The sequence below is a fragment of the Oncorhynchus tshawytscha genome, linkage group LG06 (assembly GCF_018296145.1).
Source record: "Oncorhynchus tshawytscha isolate Ot180627B linkage group LG06, Otsh_v2.0, whole genome shotgun sequence".
Lineage (NCBI taxonomy): Eukaryota > Metazoa > Chordata > Actinopteri > Salmoniformes > Salmonidae > Oncorhynchus > Oncorhynchus tshawytscha.
This window is the reverse complement of record NC_056434.1, coordinates 66,159,371-66,180,856: the sequence shown is the minus strand read 5'-3', so window position 1 is coordinate 66,180,856 and position 21,486 is coordinate 66,159,371. Positions and strand designations below refer to the sequence as shown.

General features: G+C 43.2%; 1 protein-coding gene across 2 annotated transcripts in view; it reads right to left on the bottom strand.

Annotated features, from left to right (window-relative positions):
• The window catches only part of LOC112252921 (glutamate dehydrogenase, mitochondrial), a 44,674-nt gene extending 23,475 nt beyond the window's left edge, over nucleotides 1–21,199 (bottom strand). Inside the window, exons 1-3 of one of the 2 annotated variants that reach the window (XM_024424624.2) lie at nucleotides 20,620–21,199; nucleotides 6,153–6,233; nucleotides 5,983–6,038 (exon numbers count right to left, since the gene is read on the bottom strand). In XM_024424624.2, the coding sequence (XP_024280392.1) occupies nucleotides 5,983–6,038; nucleotides 6,153–6,233; nucleotides 20,620–21,022 (540 nt within the window). In that variant the 5' untranslated portion in view covers nucleotides 21,023–21,199. The remainder of the gene's footprint in view (nucleotides 1–5,982; nucleotides 6,039–6,152; nucleotides 6,234–20,619) is intronic. The other variant, XM_024424623.2, reaches the window with a different exon arrangement.
• Between the last annotated feature and the right edge of the window lie 287 nt (nucleotides 21,200–21,486).

Here is a 21,486-nt window from a genome sequence, read left to right as displayed (position 1 = left end):
TATTTTTTATTAGCAAATACTTTGACTCAAGTAGTATTTTCCTGGGTGACTTACCTTAATAGAAAATGACTGAAGTAAAAGTATCTTTACATTTACTCAAGTATGACAACTTTTTCCACCACTGGATGTGGCTGAGGTATTGATGGTAGCATTTCTTTCACATTACCCATCAAATTAAACAAGTGTGTCTGGGAAATTGTCATCTAATCTTTATAAAATATTTTTATCATCTAGACACTTTGTTTACCGGGAATCTTTCCTTGTTGTAGGCTACTACCACTTTTAGTCTAAATCTTTACTACACTACTCACTGTTTAGCACCTGACCTCACATGTGAATCCTGAAAGAGATGGGTGGGGCTGGCTTAAGAGGGTGTGAACAATGCTGAATGGGTTTAGACAAAGGAGAGCTCTCCAGTAGGTACCAAAACAGGCCCTTTTCACAAAAAAGAGATTACAAATGTATCAACATTCAAAGCAGAATTACTTTCCCATTGTTCCTCAAACATGCAGTGTATGATATACCATTTTGTAGCTGTGTCTCTACTTTTAACAAACGTAAAAAAATAACTATTTCAAATGTTGCTACATAAGACCGAATCCAGGTGGTGAGTCACATTTACTAAGTATTCAGACCTTTTGCTATGAGACTTGAAATTGAGCTCATGTGCATTCTGTTTCCATTTATCATCCTTGAGATGTTTCTACAACTTGATTGGAGTCCACCTGTGGTAAATTCAATTGATTGGACATGATTTGGAAAGGCAGGAACCTGTCTATATAAAGGTCCCACAGTTAACAGAAACAAGATTATCTGGTCTGATAAAACCAAGACTGAACTGTTTGGCCTGAATGCCAGGCATCACATCTGGAGGAAACCTGGCACCATCCCTACGGTGAAGCATGGTGGTGGCAGCATCATGCTGTGTGGAAGTATTTCAGATGCAGGGACTGGGAGACTAGTCAGGACCAAGGGAAAGATAAATGGAGTAAACTACAGAGAGATCCTTGATGAAAACCTGCTCCAGAGCGCTCAGGACATCAGACTGGGGCGAAGGGTCACCTTCCAACAGGACAACAACCCTAAGCACACAGCATAGACAACGCAGGAGTGGCGGACTTCAACCCGATCAAAAATCTCAGGAAAGACCAAACACCAGATTCTTTTTGTGGAATTTTCAACACAATTTCTACGTATACATACAGTACCAGTCAAAAGTTGACACCTACTCAAAGGTTACTCTTTAATTTGACTATTTTCCACATTGTAGAATAGTGAAGACATCAACACTGTGAAATAACACATATGGAATCATGTAGCAATCTAAAAAGTGTTAAATAAATCTAAATATATTTTATATTTGAGATTCTTCAATGTAGCTACCCTTTGTCTTGAGTTAATCTGCAGCTGCCATGGTTACCCAGTATGTCTGGTTGAGCTACATATCCGATTGGCTGCCTTACATGAAAGGCGGTGCAACCAAGGAGCCAGGTGGCATGGCAGAAGGGGTTTGACTGACTTTCAGTGAAACCAGTGACGCTAAACACACATGGAAACGCTCACTCACTGAATAGATGGGAAAATACACTGGATATGAGTAAGCCTACACATATGGAAACACATGTTTTATATAATGTACACTTATGCATAAATTAACATTCACTAATAGGACCCGGGTACTCGGATTCTCAGGCCCCCTATTAATATAATTTGTCCTGTAAACAAAGTTTATAATAATTCCATTCTTAGCAGGGTTGGTGGGACTGACATACTACACCTTGCAATAAAAATAACACCAACATGCTTATTAGCCACTACATTGTAGAATAATAATGAAGACATCAAAACTATGAAATAACATATATGAAATCATGTAGTAACCAAAAAAGTGTTAAACAAATAAAAAATTATTTTATATTTGTGATTCTTCCATTGCCTTGATGACAGCTTTGCACACACTTGGCATTCTCTCAACCAGCTTCACTTGGAATGATTTTTCAACAGTCTTGAAGGATTTTACACATATGCTGAGCACTTGGGTGCTTTTCCTTCACTCTGTGGTCCAAGTAATCTCAAACCATCTCAATTGGGTTGAGGTCTTGTGATTGTCATTATTGTCAGGTCATTTTATGCAGCAGTCCATCGCTCTCCTTCTTTGCCAAATAGCCCTTACACAGCCTGGAGGTGTGTTAGGTTATTGTCCTGTTGAAAAACAATGATAGTCCCACTAAGCGCAACCCAGATGGGATGGCATATTGCTGCAGAATTCTGTGGTAGCCATGCTGGTTAAGTGTGCCTTGAATTCTAAATCAATCACAGACAGTGTCACCTGCAAAGCACCCCCACACCTCCTCCATGCTTCACGGTGGGAACCACACATGCGGAGATCATCCGTTCACCTGCTCTACGTCTCACAAAGACACGGTGGTTAGAAACAAAAATGTCAAATTCGGACTTTAAAGACCAAAGGAAAGATTTCCACCGGTCTAATGTCCATTGCTCGTGTTTCTTGACCCAAGCAAGTCTCTTCTTCTTATTGCTGTTCTTTAGCAGTGGTTTCTTTGCAGCAATTCGACCATGAAGGCCTGATTCACGCAGTCTCCTCTGAGCAGCTGATGTTGAGATGTGTCTGTTACATGAACTCTGTAAAGTAGTTATTTGTGCAGCAATTTCGGAGGCTGGTAACGCAAATGAACTTCTCCTCTGTACAACCAAATAAAAACATTTAAAATTAACTTGACCAACTTTACTCCACACACAGAGATGCATACAAAGCTCTCCCCCACCCTCCATTTGGCAAATCTGACCATAATTCTATCCTCCTGATTCCAGCTTAGAAGCAAAAACTAAAGCTGTGACTCGCTCAATATGGAAGTGGTCAGATGACACGGATGCTATGTTACAGGACTGTTTTGCGAGCACAGACTGGAATATGTTCTGGGATTCATCCAATGGCATTGAGGAGTACACCACCTCAGTCATCGGCGTCATCAATAAGTGCATCAACGACGTCGTCCCCCCAGTGACTGTACGTACATATCCCAACCAGGAGCCATGGATTACAGGCAACATCCGCATCGAGCTAAAGGCTAGAGCTGCCGCTGTCAAGGAACGGGACACTAATCTGGACACGTATAAGAAATCCCGTTATGCCCTCAGACGAACCATCAAACAAGCAAAGCGTCAATTACAGGATTGAGTTGGAATCCTACAAACCAGCTCTGACGCTTGTCGGATGTGGCAGGGCTTAAACTATTATGGACTACAAAGGGAAACCCAGATGCGAGCTGCCCAGTGACGGGAGCCTATCAGATGAGCTAAATACCTTTTATGCTCGCTTCGAGGCAAGCAATGCTGAAGCATGCACAAGAGCACCAGCTGTTCTGGATGACTGTGCGATAACGCTCTCGGTAGCCAAACAAGTCAACATTCACAAAGCCGCGGGGCCAGACGGATTACCAGGACGCGTACTCAAAGCATGCGCAGACCAACTGGCAAGTGTCATTTTCAACCTCTCCCTGACCGAGTCTTTAATACCTACATATTTCAAGCAGACCACCATAGTCCCTGTTCCCAAGAAAGCGAAGGTAACCTGCCTCAATGATTATGGCCTCGTAGCACTCAAGTCGGTAGCCATGAAGTGCTTTGAAAGGCTGGTCATGGCTCACATCAACAGCATCCTCCCGGATACCCTAGACCCACTCCAATTCGCATACAGCCCTAACAGATCCACAGATGACGCAATCTCAATCCACACTGCCCTTTCTCACATGGACAAAAGGAACACCTATGTGAGAATGCTGTTCATTGACAACAGCTCTGCATTCAACACCATAGTGCCCATGAAGCTCATCACTAAGCTAAGGACCCTAAATACCTCCCTCTGCAACTGGATCCTGGATTTCCTGACGGGCCACCCCCCAGGTGGTAAGGGTAGGCAACACCACATCTGCTACGCTGATCCTCAACACTGGGGCCCCTCAGGGATGTGTATTTAGTCCCCTCCTGTGCTCCCTGTACACCCACAACTGCGTGGCCAAAAACAACTCCAACACCATCATTAAGTTTGCTGACAACACAACAGTGGCCTTATCACCGACAATGATGAGAGTCTATAGGGAGGAGGTCAGAAACCTGGCAGTGTGATCCCAGGACAACAACCTTTACCTCAATGTGAACAAGACAAAGAATCTGAACGTGGACTACAGGATAAGGCGGACCCGAACAGGCCCCCATTAACATCGACGGGGCTGTAGTGTAGCGGGTCGAGAGTTAAGTTCCTTGGTGTACACATCACCAACAAACTATCATGGTCCAAACACACCAAGACAGTCGTGAAGAGAGCACAACACCTTTTCCACCTCAGGAGACTGAAAATATATGGCATGGGTCTCCAGATCCTCAAAGGTTCTACAGCTTCACCATCCTGACCGATTGCATCACCGCCTGGTATGGCAACTGCTCTGCATCTGACCATAAGGCACTACAGAGGGTAGTGCGTACGGCCCAGTACATCACTGGGGCCAAGCTTCCTGCCATCCAGGACCTATCTACTAGGCAGGCAGTATCAGAGGAAAGCCCAAAAAATTGTCAGAGACTCCAGTCACCCAAGTCATAGCCGGTTTTCTCTGCTATCGCACGGCTAGCGGTGCCGGAGCGCCAAGTATAGGACCAAAAGGCTCCTTAACAGCTTCTACCCCCAAGCCATAAGACTGCTGAACAATTAATACAATCGCCACCAAACAATTTACATTGACACCCCTCCCCCCCTCCCTTTTTGTACACTGATGCCACTCGCTGTTTATTATCTATGCATAGTCACGTCACCCCTACCTACTGTAGATGTACAAATTACCTCTAACGAATACCCCAGCACATTGACTCGGTACTCCCTGTATGTAGCCTCGTTAATGTTATTTTATTGTGTTACATTTTATTTAGTTTATTTGGTAAATATTTTCATAACTCTTTCTTTAACTGCACTGTTGGGTAAAGGCTTGTAAGTAAGCATTTTCATGGTAAGGTCTACACTTACTTGTATTCAGCGCATGTGCCAAATAACTTTTTGATTTAAACTTACCAAATAAGGCTATCTTCTGTATACCACCCCTACCATGTCACAACACAACTGATTGGCTCAAACTCATTAAGGAAAGAAATTCCACAAATTAACAAGGCACACCTTTAAATTGAAATGCATTCCAGGTGACTACCGTGTGAAGCTGGTTGAGAGAATGCCAATAGGTGTGCAAAGCTGTAATCAAGGCAAAGGGTGGCTACTTTGAAGAATCTCAAATATATTTTCATTTGTTTAACACTTTTGTGGTTACTACATGATTCCATATGTGTTATTTCATAGTTTTGATGTCTTCGCTATTGTGCTACAATGTAGAAAATAGTACAAATAAAGAAAACTCCTGGAATGAGTAGGTGTATAAACTTTTGACTGATAATGTAGATCTGATGACTAGGTTGAAATTAAATTGATGTAACAACCTGTTAGTCAGGTTAAGTCAATTAATTTAAGATAAAGTATTACCCTAATTTCAATGTTTACAAAGCAGGTTGAAATTAGATTAAAATTGGATTACTTTGTTCAAATCAAACATATTTCCCACATTGATTCCATGTCAATGCGTTGAAACAAACAGTGTGTGCCCAATGGTTATTATCTATGCACTAGGGGTAAAATACATCACAATGGACGTTGTGAGATGAAAATGACATGCCTTGACAGCACCCTTATCACTGGGGTAGATAACTTGGTAATGTGAGCCAGTACGATAAGCTCTGAGTCACAGATAAACAAGTTCAAAATAAAGTAGAAACTGACTTTGTTGTCTATTGAGAAACTGCTTTGTACATAAAGGGAACACAACCTAAAGCTAATGAAAAGTGCCATGTGACTGCGAGAATGGGATGAAAGGACATCAACAATTTCTTAAGATACTCTGGTGTATCCCGAAACAAACTAATACCTACAGTGTAATTCTTTACGTTGATCTTCACTCCAGCTTTGGCTCCTCCAAATGGAACATCTGAAGGAATTTAAAATGGAAGGGGTTAGATCAGAAAAAACACAACAGGCTATATAAACATGTCTGGAGGCCTGATGTCTCGAAGATAAAGGCTAGGCGTGTAAAAGCCCTTACCCACGACAGCACATTTGTATGTCATCAGCGAGGCCAGGGCTTTCACCTCATCGACCGACACCTCGGTGCTGTAGCGGATACCTGAAACATACAACATGGCAGAGTTAGTGGTGTGAAACCTGTGATATCAGACTTGGCTGAAAAAAGTCATGTTTTCCCATTTTCATTCTCTAGCTAGAGTAGGTGTGTATGAGAATATTAGGAAAATGGTATACCTGTACCTTATACATGATGAAAACAATAAGCCTATAAGTTGCTGTACAATAAAACAAGTGAAATGCTACACTATCCACTTTCTAAAACCTCCTCCGCCATTAACTTAATCTCCATTTCATACTTGGCCTCTCGTAGTTATTGCAGGTAGTCAGTTTTAACCAAGATGGCAGCCCTCTCGGTCGGCTCCTCGCTTCTAGTCCTTACAAGCATTTCGCTACACTCGCAAAAACATCTGATAACCATGTGTAAAGACCAATAACATTTGATTTGATTACTGCACAAAATGGTTGCAGTTACCCAGTATCAGTCACAGTAGGTAAAGTTTACATTCGTCGGATAGCCGGAGGCAAAGTCATTAATAGCCGTTGGGTGATTGGTTGAGGATTATTGGGTGTGGGACATCACTCTGAGCCCTTTGCGGACAATTTCTCTCCCTCCGGATCTAAAACCAGTAGTAACCACCAACTTCAATGACAGTGATCTTAAAATGAAGACATCTAATATTCCTGCATCCCAGTAACATTGTCGCAAAGGAGTGCTTGTTAGCTAGCTACAGGGTTTGATTCACCTCAGCCACTTTCTGCACCTAGACTCTGGAGCTCATTGGTATAGACATGTCACATAGGCTTCAGGAGCCAGCTGGTTAGATATGATTCCACCATGGGCAACAACTGGCTACAAGTTAGTTTTCACCAACTTACGTTCAACTCATAGCTAGTTTATCCAGTGACCACCGCATTTAGGATAACTACTGACTGAAACGTAGCTAGCATGCTGGTTCACACTGGCCAGGCAGTAGCCAACTAACTGTTAGCTAATCGTGGACGCCAAACACTGCTAACTATACTTGGGAGCTCATGGGCACACTGGCTACAATAGCCTACGGGTTAAAAATTAGAATGCCATTGGCAACAACTGGCGACTAGTTCATTTTCAGAAAAACTCAGCAAAAAAAGGAACGTCCTCTCACTGTCAACTGCATTTATTTTCAGCAAACTTAACATGTGTAAATATTTGTATGAACATAACAAGATTCAACAACTGAGACAAACTGAACAAGTTCCACAGACATGTGACTAATAGAAATTGAATAATGTTTCCCTGAACAAAGGGGTGGTCAAAATCAAAAGTATTAGTCAGTATCTGGTGTGGGCACCAGCTGCATTAAGTACAGCAGTGCATCTCCTTCTCATAGACTGCACCAGAATTGCCAGTTCTTGCTGTGAGATGTTACCCCACTCTTCCACTAAGGCACCTGCAAGTTCCTGGACATTTCTGGGGGGGGCTAGCCCTCACCCAGACGTGGTCCCAGATGTGGTCCCAGACGAGGTCCCAGACGAGGTCCCAGACATGCTCAATGGGATTGAGATTTCTTGCAGGAAATCACACACAGAACGAGCAGTATGGCTGGTGGCATTGTCATGCTGGAGGGTCATGTCAGGATGAGCCTGCAGGAAGGGTACCACATGAGGGAGGAGGATGTCTTCCCTGTAACGTACAGTGTTGAGATTGCCTGCAACAACAACAAGCTCAGTCCGATGCTGTGACACACCACCCCAGACCATGACGGACCCTCCACCTCCAAATTGATCCTGCTCCAGAGTACAGGCCTCGGTGTAATGCTCATTACATTTGACGATAAATGCTAATCCGACCATCACACCTGGTGAGACAAAACCGCGACTCGTCAGTGAAGAGCACTTTTTGCCAGTCCTGTCTGGTCCAGCGACAGTGGGTTTGTGTCCATAGGCGACGTTGTTGCCGGTGATGTCTGGTGAGGACCTTGCTTTACAACAGGCCTACAAGCCCCCAGTCCAGCCTCTCTCAGCCTATTGCGGACAGACTGAGCACAGATGGAGAAATTGTGCATTCCTGGTGTAACTCGGGCAGTTGTTGTTGCCATCCTGTACCTAAGGTGTGATGTTCGGATGTACCGATCCTGTGCAGGTGTTGTTACATGTGGTCTGCCACTGCGAGGACGATCAGCTGTCCGTCCTGTCTCCCTGTAGCGCTGTCTTAGGCATCTCACAGTACGAACATTGCAATTTATTACCATGGCCACATCTGCAGTCCTCATGCCTCCTTGCAGCATGCCTAAGGCAAGTTCACACAGATGAGCAGGGACCTTGTGCATCTTTCTTTTTGTGTTTTTTAGAGTCAGTAGAAAGGCCTCTTTAGTGTCCTAAGTTTTCATAACTGTGACCTTAATTGCATACCGTCTGTAAGCTGTTAGTGTCTTAACAACCGTTCCACAGGTGCATGTTCATTAATTGTTTATGGTTCATTGAACAAGCATGGGAAACAGTGTAAACCCTTTACAACAAAGATCTGTGAAGTTATTTGGATTTTTATGAATTATCTTTGAAAGACAGGGTCCAGAAAAAAGGATGTTTCTTTTTTTGCTGAGTTTATGTGCAACTTATTGTTAGTTTATCCATTGTCCGCCGCATTTCAGAGGATAACTAACGTAAATGACTGAAATGTAGCCACTACTAGCCAACGAATCTTGGACTTCCTGTTCTTTAATACATTTGGGTCAACTTGCACATATCAAGCAACAGAGTTTATGGAAAGGTAAAAATAACAATTCGTGGATTTGTTTTATGAATGATCGGACAGTGAAAATAAAATTGATTGGTAGCAGGGCCCGTATGAAGATTAAACCATCCAAGTCACGCAGCATCTCGATTGTGAAGGGAGTACTCTCTGACCTGAAATTCTTCATCGGAGATGACCAAATCCCAACAGTGTCTGAGCAGCCAGTAAAAAGCCTTGGAAGGTGGTATGATGCAAGCCTGAAGGACAGAGACCAGGTGCAACAGCTGTGCAAAGACATCAGTAGTAGCCTACAGTCCATCGACAACACCCAGCTACCTGGAAAGTTAAAGGCCTGGTGTCTGCAGTTTGGTCTCCTACCCCGGGTGTTGTGGCCCTTAGCACTGTATGAGGGTCCAATCTCAACAGTGGAGAAGATGGAAAGAGGAGTCACAGGCTACTTAAAGAAGTGGCTCGGAGTTCCACGATGCCTTACCACCATAGGCCTCTATGGAGATGGTGTCCTCAAGCTGCCCCTCACCAGTCTAACAGAGGAATTCAAGTGTGCAAAAACCAGGCTCCAGATGACACTGAATGAATCTCGAGACCCAGGGGTGAGCAACAACGCGCCGACCTTGGCAACTGGGCGAAAATGGAGGCCAGGAAAAGCAGTCCAGGAGGCAACAGCAGCCCTCAGACATGCTGACATTGTGGGTCATGTTCAGCAAGGGAGAGGAGGCCTTGGGCTAACTAGCCGTGCTGCTTGGAGTAAGGCCACTGCACCCGAGCGGCGGAAGATGGTAGTGCAGGAAGTACGCCATCAGGAGGAGGCTGCAAGGTGGGCCAAGGCAGTCTCTCTTGCCAAACAGGGACAGTGGACTCGATGGGACAGTGTGGAGAAGAGGATGATCAGCTGGAAGGATCTGTGGGCCATGGAAGCGAGGCGGTTGAGTTTTTCCATCAGAGCAACATATGACGTCCTTCCAACACCAGTTAATCTTCACCAATGGTATGGTGAAGATCCGGACTGTGCCCTCTGTTCCATGCCAGCCAACCTCAGGCACATTCTCACAGGGTGTAAAACAAGCCTCACCCAAGGACGCTACACTTGGCGTCACAACCAAGTCCTTAAAAACCTTGCGTCCGCCCTGGAGGACAAGCGAGCTGCCACCAACTCCCTACCACCCACAGCAGCATCACACTCCTTACGGACAAACTTTGTCCGCGAAGGGGCTAAACCACCGAAGAGCGGCTCTACACCATTAGAGCGAGACCAGCTGTGCTTGGCCCGCGACTGGAAAATGCTAGCTGACATTGGCCGGCAACTTGTGTTTCCTCCGGAGATCGCAACCACCACCCTAAGACCTGACATGGTGCTCTGGTCCCGTTCGCTCAATAAGGTCTTCATCATTGAGCTCACAGTACCCTGGGAGGACTCAGTAGATGAGGCTTATGAGCGAAAACATCTGCGCTATGCTGATCTAGCTGCCGAAGCACGGCATCATGGCTGGAACACAGAAGTCCGACCAGTGGAGGTGGGCTGTAGAGGTTTTGTGGCAACATCTACAACCAGACTGCTTAGAGACCTGGGAATTAAGGGCCAGAGCCAGCGTTCGGCAATCAAAGCTGTATCGGAGGCGGCAGAAGGCAGCAGTCAGTGGCTCTGGATGAAGAGGAAAGACCCCAGCTGGGCCCCGAAGTGAGAGGGCCAGGAGGTATGCAGTCAACAATGCTTGACTCAGGGAGGAGGACGCCCCTGCCATGCATAGTCCCATGGGATGTTGGCTATCAACAACAAGGCAACTCCTATGACTAATTGGGAATGGGACGCAAGCGTAGGATTGATCACACTGTCGCTGGCCGCCTTTGGGGAGGGTGTATAGTGTGAAAGGCCGAAACACCCTAGGAACCAAAAGGTACACTACTGACGATGCGCTCCCCAAATTTCACCACGCTCACTGTTCATTAACTCTTGGAAGTGCTTGCACAAAGGATAGTAACATCTCATCCTGTGTTCTTGGAATGTATGAATGATCGGACAGTGAAAATAAAATTGATTGGTAGCTAGCTGGTGAGGCTTTTATTTTTTCCCACATTTAATTAAGCCGAAGCTGGGTTTCCTAAGTCGTTCTGTGCTTACTGCTAATGTCGGTGAGCAAGCTAAACAGAAGGCTTTGCAGTGCATCTGTATGATGTCACACAAGCAAGAAGGCCCAACAAATCACCAGATGTAACTCATGAATATTAATGACTTTGCCTACAGCTATCCTACGAAAGGAAATTTAGCTTACAGTAGAGCTCCGTAGAGAGGAGAGGCTTGCACGCGAGGGTGGTGAAACCACACCTCCGTCTAGCGCTATTGCTCACTGAGGGGATTTGATTAGGCTGAACCGGGTTGCACCAAGCTATGGGCTTGTAATGTGACTTACATTTTCAAACGAGTTTTTTTCCCGGGAAGGCAGATTTTAAAAAAGCTAACACTTTTGAATGGGAATCCCAAGTAATTACTCCATGTGTCTGACATACATCACTTTATTTTTAGTCAACTTCACCATCGGCTTTGAATGGGGCAACCAGCTCACGCCTGGGTGGCAGCCAGGTGTTTAAACTAATAAAACACTCTCACTCCTGAGACCGCCGGCCCCCCTCCACTCCTCTACCCCACAATGAGGAAAAACATTGAGCTGGAAACTAAATGTGCTCCTGGCAGGACCGTCTTGTTCACTGACTTTTACCACTATACCAGGCAGGGGTACTCAAATAGTATTTGAGGTATGGGCACACAAATGTCCTGGGTGGCAAAGGTCCGGATGGATATTTTCATTCATCAACATAGTAACAAACCCCCACCTTGCAACCCCAAACTGTTCATACCCTCATTGGCAGAGAGACAAATGAGCAGTTGTAAATCTAATTTCCTCCAATTATTTTTACCTTTATTTAACTTGGCAAGTCAGTTAAGAACAAATTCTTATTTTCAATGACGGCCTAGGAACAGTGGGTTAACTGCCTGTTCAGGGGCAGAACGACAGATTTGTACCTTGTCAGCTCTTGCAACCTTTCGGTTACTAATCCAATGCTCTAACCACTAGGCTACCCTGCCACCACGATTATACAGTTATAGACATTTTGCTATGGAGCGATGGGAAAATGTTGCCGTTTCAAAGATAATTTCCTGCAATTCTACAAATTGTCCATGTCTTATGGATCTTCATATGATACCAGGAGTGAAATCACGACCAAATTCCCCAAAAAAGTGACTTTTCTTTTAATGGTCGGGACCCGCGGTCCGTAATGACCTCGTTTTGTGTCCGGATCAGGTCGGCAGTCCACCTATAGAGTATGGCTGCTCTACATACAGGACCTCAAACTTTCCACTTCTGAAGACACTGAAGCTTTTAATAGCTGCATAAAGTGTAGGGTATTTCTAATTAGTGCAACATGAGGCTGATGGTTCAAACTTGATGCAGAGAACTGGTTTTGGGAAGGTGTGCAATTCAAAAGCAGACCTAACAGGATTGTGATTGAAAGAAGTGTAATATATTTCCAGAGGGAGAGAATTGTTTGATTGTGACTAGCTTCATCACCAACATTCTTTTAAGAAATCAGATTTCATCCAGATTTCAACCATCTGCCATAGGTCTACTGTAAGTCAGCTGACATATGGACATGACTCAGAATCGACTAACATAACAGAATTGAGGTTCAAATTAGAAAAGCCACCTCAAATATTCAGGGTAATGTCATGTCTTCCTGTACCAAACTCAGGTCATCTTTGGACAGGGAGCCAAACAGAGATTCCAGTGCACCCATCAATACCAAGGCTCAGTGCCCAGAGATGTAATGCCAGAGAGTTTTCATTCCAATAACCGTGGCAGGTGCCAAAAATTATTCTAACACCGCCCCCGTCATCGCCAGTGCCAGCATTTCTGTACTATGGCTTTTACTCAATGGCTGGCTACTGGTGAACATTTTATTTAACTAGGAAAGTCTGTTAAGAACAAATTATTGTTTACAATGATGGCCTAGCTAGCCTAACAAGAAACAACAGGGTCTCGGTTTCTGGATCCCTAATTCATGGCATAAAGTTGAATACAGAGAAACTGGCTGACACCGTACATTTCACTGAGATGAGTGAGGCAAGCAGGCACTTAAGGTTCAAGAATTCATATCCTCATCACAGGTTAAATATAGTCGGGCTGCCTCTGTCGGGGGTCATTCCAGTCTATGACAGGAGCAGCACAACATGTCATACCTTGTGTCTGAAAGTCAGCTCGAATCTGTGTGGCAGTTGACTGAGGTGCTTTCTCCACCATTCAAGGAATCCTTCACTGCAATCTTCCATCAAGTTCTCTCGTGGCCACGTCCAGGGAGGTTGGCTACAGTGGCATGGGCCTTTTAACTTGTTGATAACATTACGTACGGCGGAAAAAGGAACATCAAGTTCTCTCGTGGCCACGTCCAGGGAGGTTGGCTACAGTGGCATGGGCCTTTTAACTTGTTGATAACATTACGTACGGTGGAAAAAGGAACATCAAGTTCTCTCGTGGCCACGTCCAGGGAGGTTGGCTACAGTGGCATGGGCCTTTTAACTTGTTGATAACATTACGTACGGTGGAAAAAGGAACATCAAGGTCTCTGGAGATTGGCTACAATCTTGTCTGACATCAGATAATTTTCTGGTTTTCTTTCTTCTCTCCATACTCATTGCGGTACACAAAGCAGGAGAAGGAGTCATTTTCTCTATTCAAACTGGTTGAATGTGATTAGTATGTTGCAGGTACCTGCAACTCCCCATTGGCGAGTTCAATTCCAACATAAAGGAAAATGACCTGCTTGAAATCTAATTATTTCTAACTACTTCTAGAAGGTGCCAATATTGTCTTGGCCATTTTAGGATTTCTTTGTGGAATAAGCTAAGATTGTCAATTATTCTGATTTTGTTTAGTTAAACTGCACACCAATTTTTTTAAATTTCACACGTTTTCTGGAAGAAATGGTGCATTATTTGAAAAAAGTGCAAGGTTGCCAATGTTTTCGGCCGAGACTGTAGAATAAGTTCGGATAGCCTACCATTTGTCCCATCTCATTTAATTGGACCCACTTCACAGTAGTAAATAGATTAAAGTAATTTGCTCTATGCGATCCGATGCACAGTTTAATGGTAGAACAGATGGTTCACCTTTACCATTGACATTTGTAGACCACTACGTCTGAATAGTGTAATGTCAAATTTCTCAAGTAGACAATACTTTATTTATAAACATTAATACATATCGTAACCATTGCAGAATACTTTTCTCAGCTTTTCTGGCCATGGACGAGTTCATATTCCCAAAGTAGCCATTCAACAAATTACCATGCTCATTTAATTGGACCTATTAGATAGGCTATTATAATTTCAAGTGTCCGACAGGCAGCGCAGTATTTAACAGATGAACAGTCAGTTGATCTTTTGCATTGAAGTGTGCAGGTCTACCGTAGTTTACATTTTTTTCAGAGTAAACAATTATCATTTTGCCAACATCTCTCATTTATTGATGGCACTGGCTGCGCCAGGTCAGATCTGAATGCATAAGGATGTCCATTAAAATGTTCAAAAGGTTCTGTAAATTAAAATCTTCCCTGTCATGTTGTCTGATGCTAAATTTTCTTAAAAAGAAACTCCAATGGCATATACTTTTTAATGGATTTTTGAATATTCACATTAAAATATGTTGCCAACTGAATGGAAACCTAGCTATAGACACCCTAAAGGCAAATGCAAAAGTCCAGTGTCACTTTGATTATGGCTGCACATCATGGTTCACCAGCTGGCCAAACATCTAAAGAATAAGCTACATGCTAAACAAGCTGGTGAAAATTGTACCCCCTCCTACTCATCTGGGAGGTTGAGCATTTTTTCATCTCTGTTATGGTATATGTATTTTTGTAAAAATAAATAGGGACTACAATGGAAATAAGTCCCTGGCTTTATTGTGCTTTCTTTTTATACTGACAAATAAAATTTAAAAAATCTATATATCCTAACTGTGCAGCGACCAATTGATGAATGGAAAAATACATTACAAAACACCAAAAAGTTTAATGACATTCAGAGAATGCCAAGCTTTTGATACTGGGTAAGCCTACAAGGCAGGGAGGGATGCATTTTCTGTTCATAGAGATTGACAGTCTTTTTATTGTGGTGTTGAAAACACAAACCATGATATTTAAGTGCCCAAAGTCAGTATGCTTTGTTTATTGGTTGTGTGGTGGATTGGTACAGAAACCCGTTTGTGGAAAATTCGCAGCAAATATTTAATATAATTACAAATATGGCATCAAAATGTTGAAAATCAGATTCCCCCCTACCTGACCATTGTCTACAGCCGGCTCTGATCATAGTGTTATGAAACATGGCAGGGAGAGTGACCTTGTCTGTGGTGGTCGGCGAACCCTCAACCTTCTGGCCTGTAGTCCTGCGTGGCATCGACTGTGCCACAAAAGCATGCTGAAGTGGCAAAGTCGATATCCAGGGTCGCTACAGTTGGTCATAAACATTATGAGTTAATTATATGAAGGGGGAGGGTATTCAATGTATTTTACAGTGAAAGGGGAGAGTCAGGTGAAAATATTTGGAATGTTTAGGAGGGGGGCGCATTTTTTTTTATGACGCCTTGAGTTGGACCAGCCCCTTAAATTTTGATCTGACGCTTAGGCCGCAGGTGTGTCCATATAGTGTCTCCCCTTCCAATCAGCTACCACCACAGACAGTAGGGGTAATCCAGATACTTCACAGGGGCTGTAAAGCTGAGGCATCCGTTTAGAATGTTCTCTCACCACCAAAATGTGACCGACCGGCTGGATTCGGTGTTATGTAGCAACATTTTAAATGCTGTTTTTTTTACATTGGATAAAAGTAGCAACTCAATTCTATATCATACACTACTGTTGAGGAACAATGGGAAAGTCATTCTGCTTTGAAAGTTGATAAACTTGTAACCTCACCTTTGAGAAAATGGCCCTTGATTGTTTTGGTACCTACCGGAGAGCACTTTTGTCTAAACCCATTCAGCATCGTTCACACCCTCTTAAGCCAGCCCCACCCATCTCTTTAAGGATTCACATGTGAGGCCATGTACTAATGTACTAAACAACCAAAGATATCAAGACTAAAGGTTGGCTTATAATATGGGTGTGTTCGTAAATGTAATATTCAAAACAGCTTCCGAGGCTTCTAAACAGCTTCTACCCCCAAGCCATAAGACAACCTGAACATCTAATCAAATGGCTACCCAGAATATTTGTATTGACCCCCCACGCTGCTGCTACTCTGTTATTATCGATGAATAGTCACTTTAATAACTCTACCTACATGTACATATTACCTCAATACATTGACTCTGTACCGGTAACCCCCTGTATATAGTGCCGCTATTATTTACTGCTGCTCTTTAAATATTTGTTATTCTTATCTTTTTTTTGTGTATTTTTCTTAAAACTGCATTGTTGGTTAAGGGCTTGTAAGTAAGCATTTCACTGTAAGGTCTACCTACACCTGTTGTATTCGGCGCATGTGACAAATAAAATGTGATTTGATTTGAGTGCCAGTGTGTGCTCTGGGCATTTGTAAACTCAGAGCACTGTCAGGTTGGCCATTCGTAAATTCAGAGCCGTTTCGCTCTCGGAGCATTCAGAGCACACACTGGACGCTCTGGCCATAATGTAGGGTTGATCCGAGTGTTCTGACCTAACAGCAGCAGTCAAGCACCCAAGCTAACTGGCTAACGTTGGCTAGCTACCTACAGACACAAATGAGAGAACATCTCACTGACCATTTTACTTGCCCAAGCAGAGCAGGTTAGGCTGTTATATTATCCAGAGCATTGGTGACAGCAGCTGTGTTGCTGGTAATAATTTAATTATGCTTTTTTGCCAACGTTTACTGACACTGGCCATATTCAACAGGTGTTGAGCATTCGTAAATTCATCAGTTATTCTGCGAATTTAGGGAAAGGATTTAGGGAAAGGGAAAATACATAGTCAGTTGTTCAACTGAAATGTGTCTTCCGTATTTAACCCAACCCCTCTGCCTTGATCGACATCTTCGACGCAGGGGAAACAGTGGGTTACCTGCCTTGCTCAGGGGCAAAACAACAGATTTTTTTACCTTGTCAGCTCGGGGATTTGATTCAGCAAACTTTTGGTTACTGGCCCATTATGCTCTAACCACTAGGCAACAGTTGTCACAGTGACGTCAAACATTCTATCGAAATAGTTACCTGCATCGTGGAGTCTTGTTTAGACATGTAGCTAGCTAGCTAAACAATTAACCATTATCCCAACTCATAACGTTACTACCCTGCATGAATTTGAAGGTAGCTAACCAACCAGGTTCAATGTTAGCTAGCTAACATTAGGCCATAACTAGCAATGCGAATGGCTCTGAGATACGAATAATATTACTACACAGATCATACACGTAACGTTAGCTAACTAGCCAGCCAGCTAACGGTAGCTAACAGTACACTAACTTGAAGCGAATTACAACTGACAAAATTAGAAATGTATCAAATCTGAAAATGTGGCTAGCTAGACTCTCTTACCCATTTGCTTCTCCCTCTATGTCACAGATGTCACTGTTCTCATTAGTTTTAAGATGTAACGGGTGTTTTATACAACAGCCTTCTGTACGTTCTTTGACTCAGTCTGCATATTTGCAATCAAATGTCACAATCTTCTCCATCTTCTTAGCTATCAGACTCTAATTCCACTGATTTCAAAACTCGTTCCTCCAGAAAGTGGAGAGCAACACTTATGTCAAATCAAATCTTATTTGTCACATACACATGGTTAGCAGATGTTAATGCGAGTGTAGTGAAATGCTTGTGCTTCTAGTTCCGACAATGCAGTAATAACCAACAAGTAGTCTAGCTAACAATTCCAAAACTACTACCATATACAAGTGTAAGGGGATTTCTGTAAGGGCAGTTCTACTACGTGATATCTTTCAAAAAAGCCATGTTAGAAAGGATTACCTACACATACTGATTACCTACACATTTTATTTTATTTAAATTTTTATTTGTATTTACAGACGGCATACAAGTTTGTTATTAATGCACATGAAAGTTCACATGTTCCAGAAGGCATTTCTTCTAAAAAAACACATTTTGATCAAAAATAAATGTTTACGTTCAAATGGCGCTCTTGTGAATTAGTGATGCATGACATACACCTATTTTCCTGAAACGAGTCACAAATATGGTAGTGAGAGGAAGTCCAGTCGTGGGTAGTGGGAGGAGATGGAATACGGTGAAACTGTGCTGACATTCTGCAAATGCTCTCAACGACGAAACATCTGATCACAATACATTTTTCTGTTCTCAAAACTGAATCTGTTATGAACACAGTGCCCTACATTTTAGACTTGATGCTTTGTCAGTTTTTAAAAAATTGCAATGTTTAGGAGTGCAAGGTCAAATTGAGTTTGTGCACATGCGCACTTCCGAGGCAGCGTTCCCTAACGGAAATATGCAAATATATTCTACAATGCGCCAATAAGATCTAGCTTGTGCTTTGCCCACCTCCTTGCTTGTTCTGCCCACTGTGCTTCATATGCTCCCATTGAAAAACGACACAGATTAACTATTTACTACCACTCTCTGCTGAGAGTGGTAGTAAAGGGATACAGTATTTTCAACCTACTTTCCGTTTCCCTGGGTATCACACAGTTCGATGTGAGGGAAATGGAGTCACTAGAGAAAGCAAGAACAAGATGGTTGCCAGGAGTAGTGCAGTAATATCATAAGGATACGTATACTTGAAAACAGAGGAGGAATGGAGAGAAAAAGAGAGGGAGAGGAGGTCTAAGAGAGAGGGAAGAAGAGAGTGAACTTGAGTCTGATAAAAATGTTGAAAAAAGGATGCTTTTAAAGATTTTTTTAATAGAAATCGTAAGCAGAGGGAGCTGAAGACAGGAGGAGTATCGGAGGAAGTATCGGAGGTGATAGTTGTGGTGAAGTTATCGGAGACCAAGGTATGCGCCAAGGGTCAGAAAAAGATGAGTCAGACAGTAGGAGTGAAGTTTATGGAAAAAGTGTACTCTTGCCTTTTGGCTGATCCATTTTTGGTTTCATGGTGGGTGAAGAAAAGAGATGTGTAATGTGGAATCGGTGAGGGTAACCAGAAGTGGTCTAGTGATAATTGTTTGTGTTTCTGTTGGTCAGAGGGAGTAGGCACTCGGAGTAAACAAATAGGGGCAAGAAAAGTTAATTGTTTCGCTTTCAAGAAAAGGGCACCAATGAAAGGAGTGATAACTGGGGTAGCAGTAAATATAAAAGTTGACCAGCTAAGGGGAACGATTCCCGGTGTATGTGATGCTCGTTGTTTGATGCAACACAGACAGGGTGGTGAGAGTGGGGAAACATAAGAGTCATTGTCTGTTCTTTTAAGTTTAAGTTAGGATATATACGTTTTCCTGTACAAGCGTCTGTGCCGAATACATTACGATGTTACAGGTGCCAAGCTTATGGGCATGTGGCAGCAGTGTGTAGGAGGGAGGGTCAAAGGTGTGAGAAGTGTGCAGAAGGGCATGAGACAAAGGAATTTGTAGTATTGGGGAAAGTAGTAGAACATGTATTAATTGTAGGGGTGCCCACAGAGCTGGGGATCAGAAATGTCCCGTACGAGAGAGTCAGGTTAAGGTTTCCACGGTTAGAGTAGTGCAGAGGTTGTCATATGCTGAGGCAGTTTAGAAAGTAGAGGAAGACGAGTTAAGGGGAAGGAGTGGTGAGAGTAGTAGCGATATACCAGTACAGAGGGATAGGCCAAAAAGTGATACGTTTCAGTAAGATTGGATTTTTAGCATTCATAGCAATGGTTATCAACTGTACTGCAGGGATGAAATGGAAGACGCAGAAAATTGAGGTTGTGGTGACAGCTGCAGAGAGATATTTAAGTGTGCGAGACTTGACATCAGAAGAGTTACAGGGTCACCATTAAGTGGTGATGTCCCATCCTTTCAGAATGGCATGAGGTAGGAATAAATACATTGCATTAGTGGAGTAGGGTGATGTTCATTTTGAAATTAGTGAGTAGTGTTAGATGGTAGGGTACTTATATATATTTTAAAAAATTAAGCAAAGTATAAGGGAGTTGTACTCCAGTCTAGTAGGTGGCGGTAATGCAACAAATTGGATGCCAACCGCCGTTAAACCTCAGAAGAAGACAAAAGAAGGTAGGCCCCTGCAACCTCAATGCTAATTTGCCCGGTGACTGACGAAAGACCTTTTGTGCATCAGCTTTCGTTTTATAGTTTGATTTATTACATCATTGTACATGGAGTACTAGCAACAGAATACGGTTGTACGTGTGTCATAACTTATCTAGCTGGCTTGGTGATGGATAGCTAAGCTACCTAGTTAGTAATTAAGCCAATGCATATTACCTTAAGGTGGTAACGTTAACGTAAGTTAGCTATGTTGATTTGCGTGGCCCCCCGGGGGGGCATGATTTGACTGTCAAAGTAGCTAGCGAGACATGGAAACCAGCCGCGTCCTCACACAAAGTAGTTTTAAAAGTCAATATTAGCGAGCTAGCATCGAAACATACGTAGCTTAGGAAAGTTTGAAAATATTTGAACCATCTGAACAGGAGTTGACAGGCTGGCGAACATGCTAGTTACAGTATGACCCCACGCCCCTTCACTGTCATTTCACTTTCCCCGCTTTACCTCCTTTACAGGGGGTCCTGTGTTGGCTGTGCTGGGCACGATACCCCTCAATCACCTCCCATTCGCCGTTGTCTCGCTTGATGGGGAACGATACACTCAATATATGGTTGCAGGGCTTGATAATCTTGAGAATTCCGCGAACTCTGTGTCTCTTCTGCACTGGCGTCTCCTTGTTCTTGAGGTCCTCCACCAGTTTATCCTCAACGATATTAGCACCGCGGTCAAAGAATCCCTCCACCATTTTAAAGAAGTTGGGGTCATCTGCATCTTTCTCTCCCACGACCTCGCTGTAGTGGCGCACCCTCATCAACGACGCGGTAACTGGAAGAGCCGACTCAACACATCCCGAGGCCAGAACACTGCTTGCACCACGAGTAAGTAATTCTCCGAAATATCTGTACATTTTTAACTGAGGTAGCGGGTTAGTAACGAATGATATTCAAAGAAAAGTGAAGGCAAACCAAAAACTTATAACAAGACAACGGCTTGTCCTGTCCCGTTTCGAATTGAATTTACAGCAGTCATGCGTCCCCTTTCTTGTTTTAAAGGCAGGCGTGTTTGTGTGGATTCCCACCTCACTGGGAGGGTTCCACTTGAACGCGCATGCAAATTAATGCGCGCCTCCGCGACACATTTTTTGCGCTCCCTGGCGTTTTCAGCTGGACGCAACGTTCAGATATAAATGTGTGATATTCATAAGGAATCACATCAGGCTAGTCTAGTCATAGCATTTATATCTGCAACGTTCCACAATGTTTTCGTACTGAACATGGCCTGGTTGTTTTGACATTGATTCAAGCAAAATGTCAAAAACGTGTGTGTAATCCTGCACAGTGAATGATGTGGTAGAGAGTTCATTTGTATTCG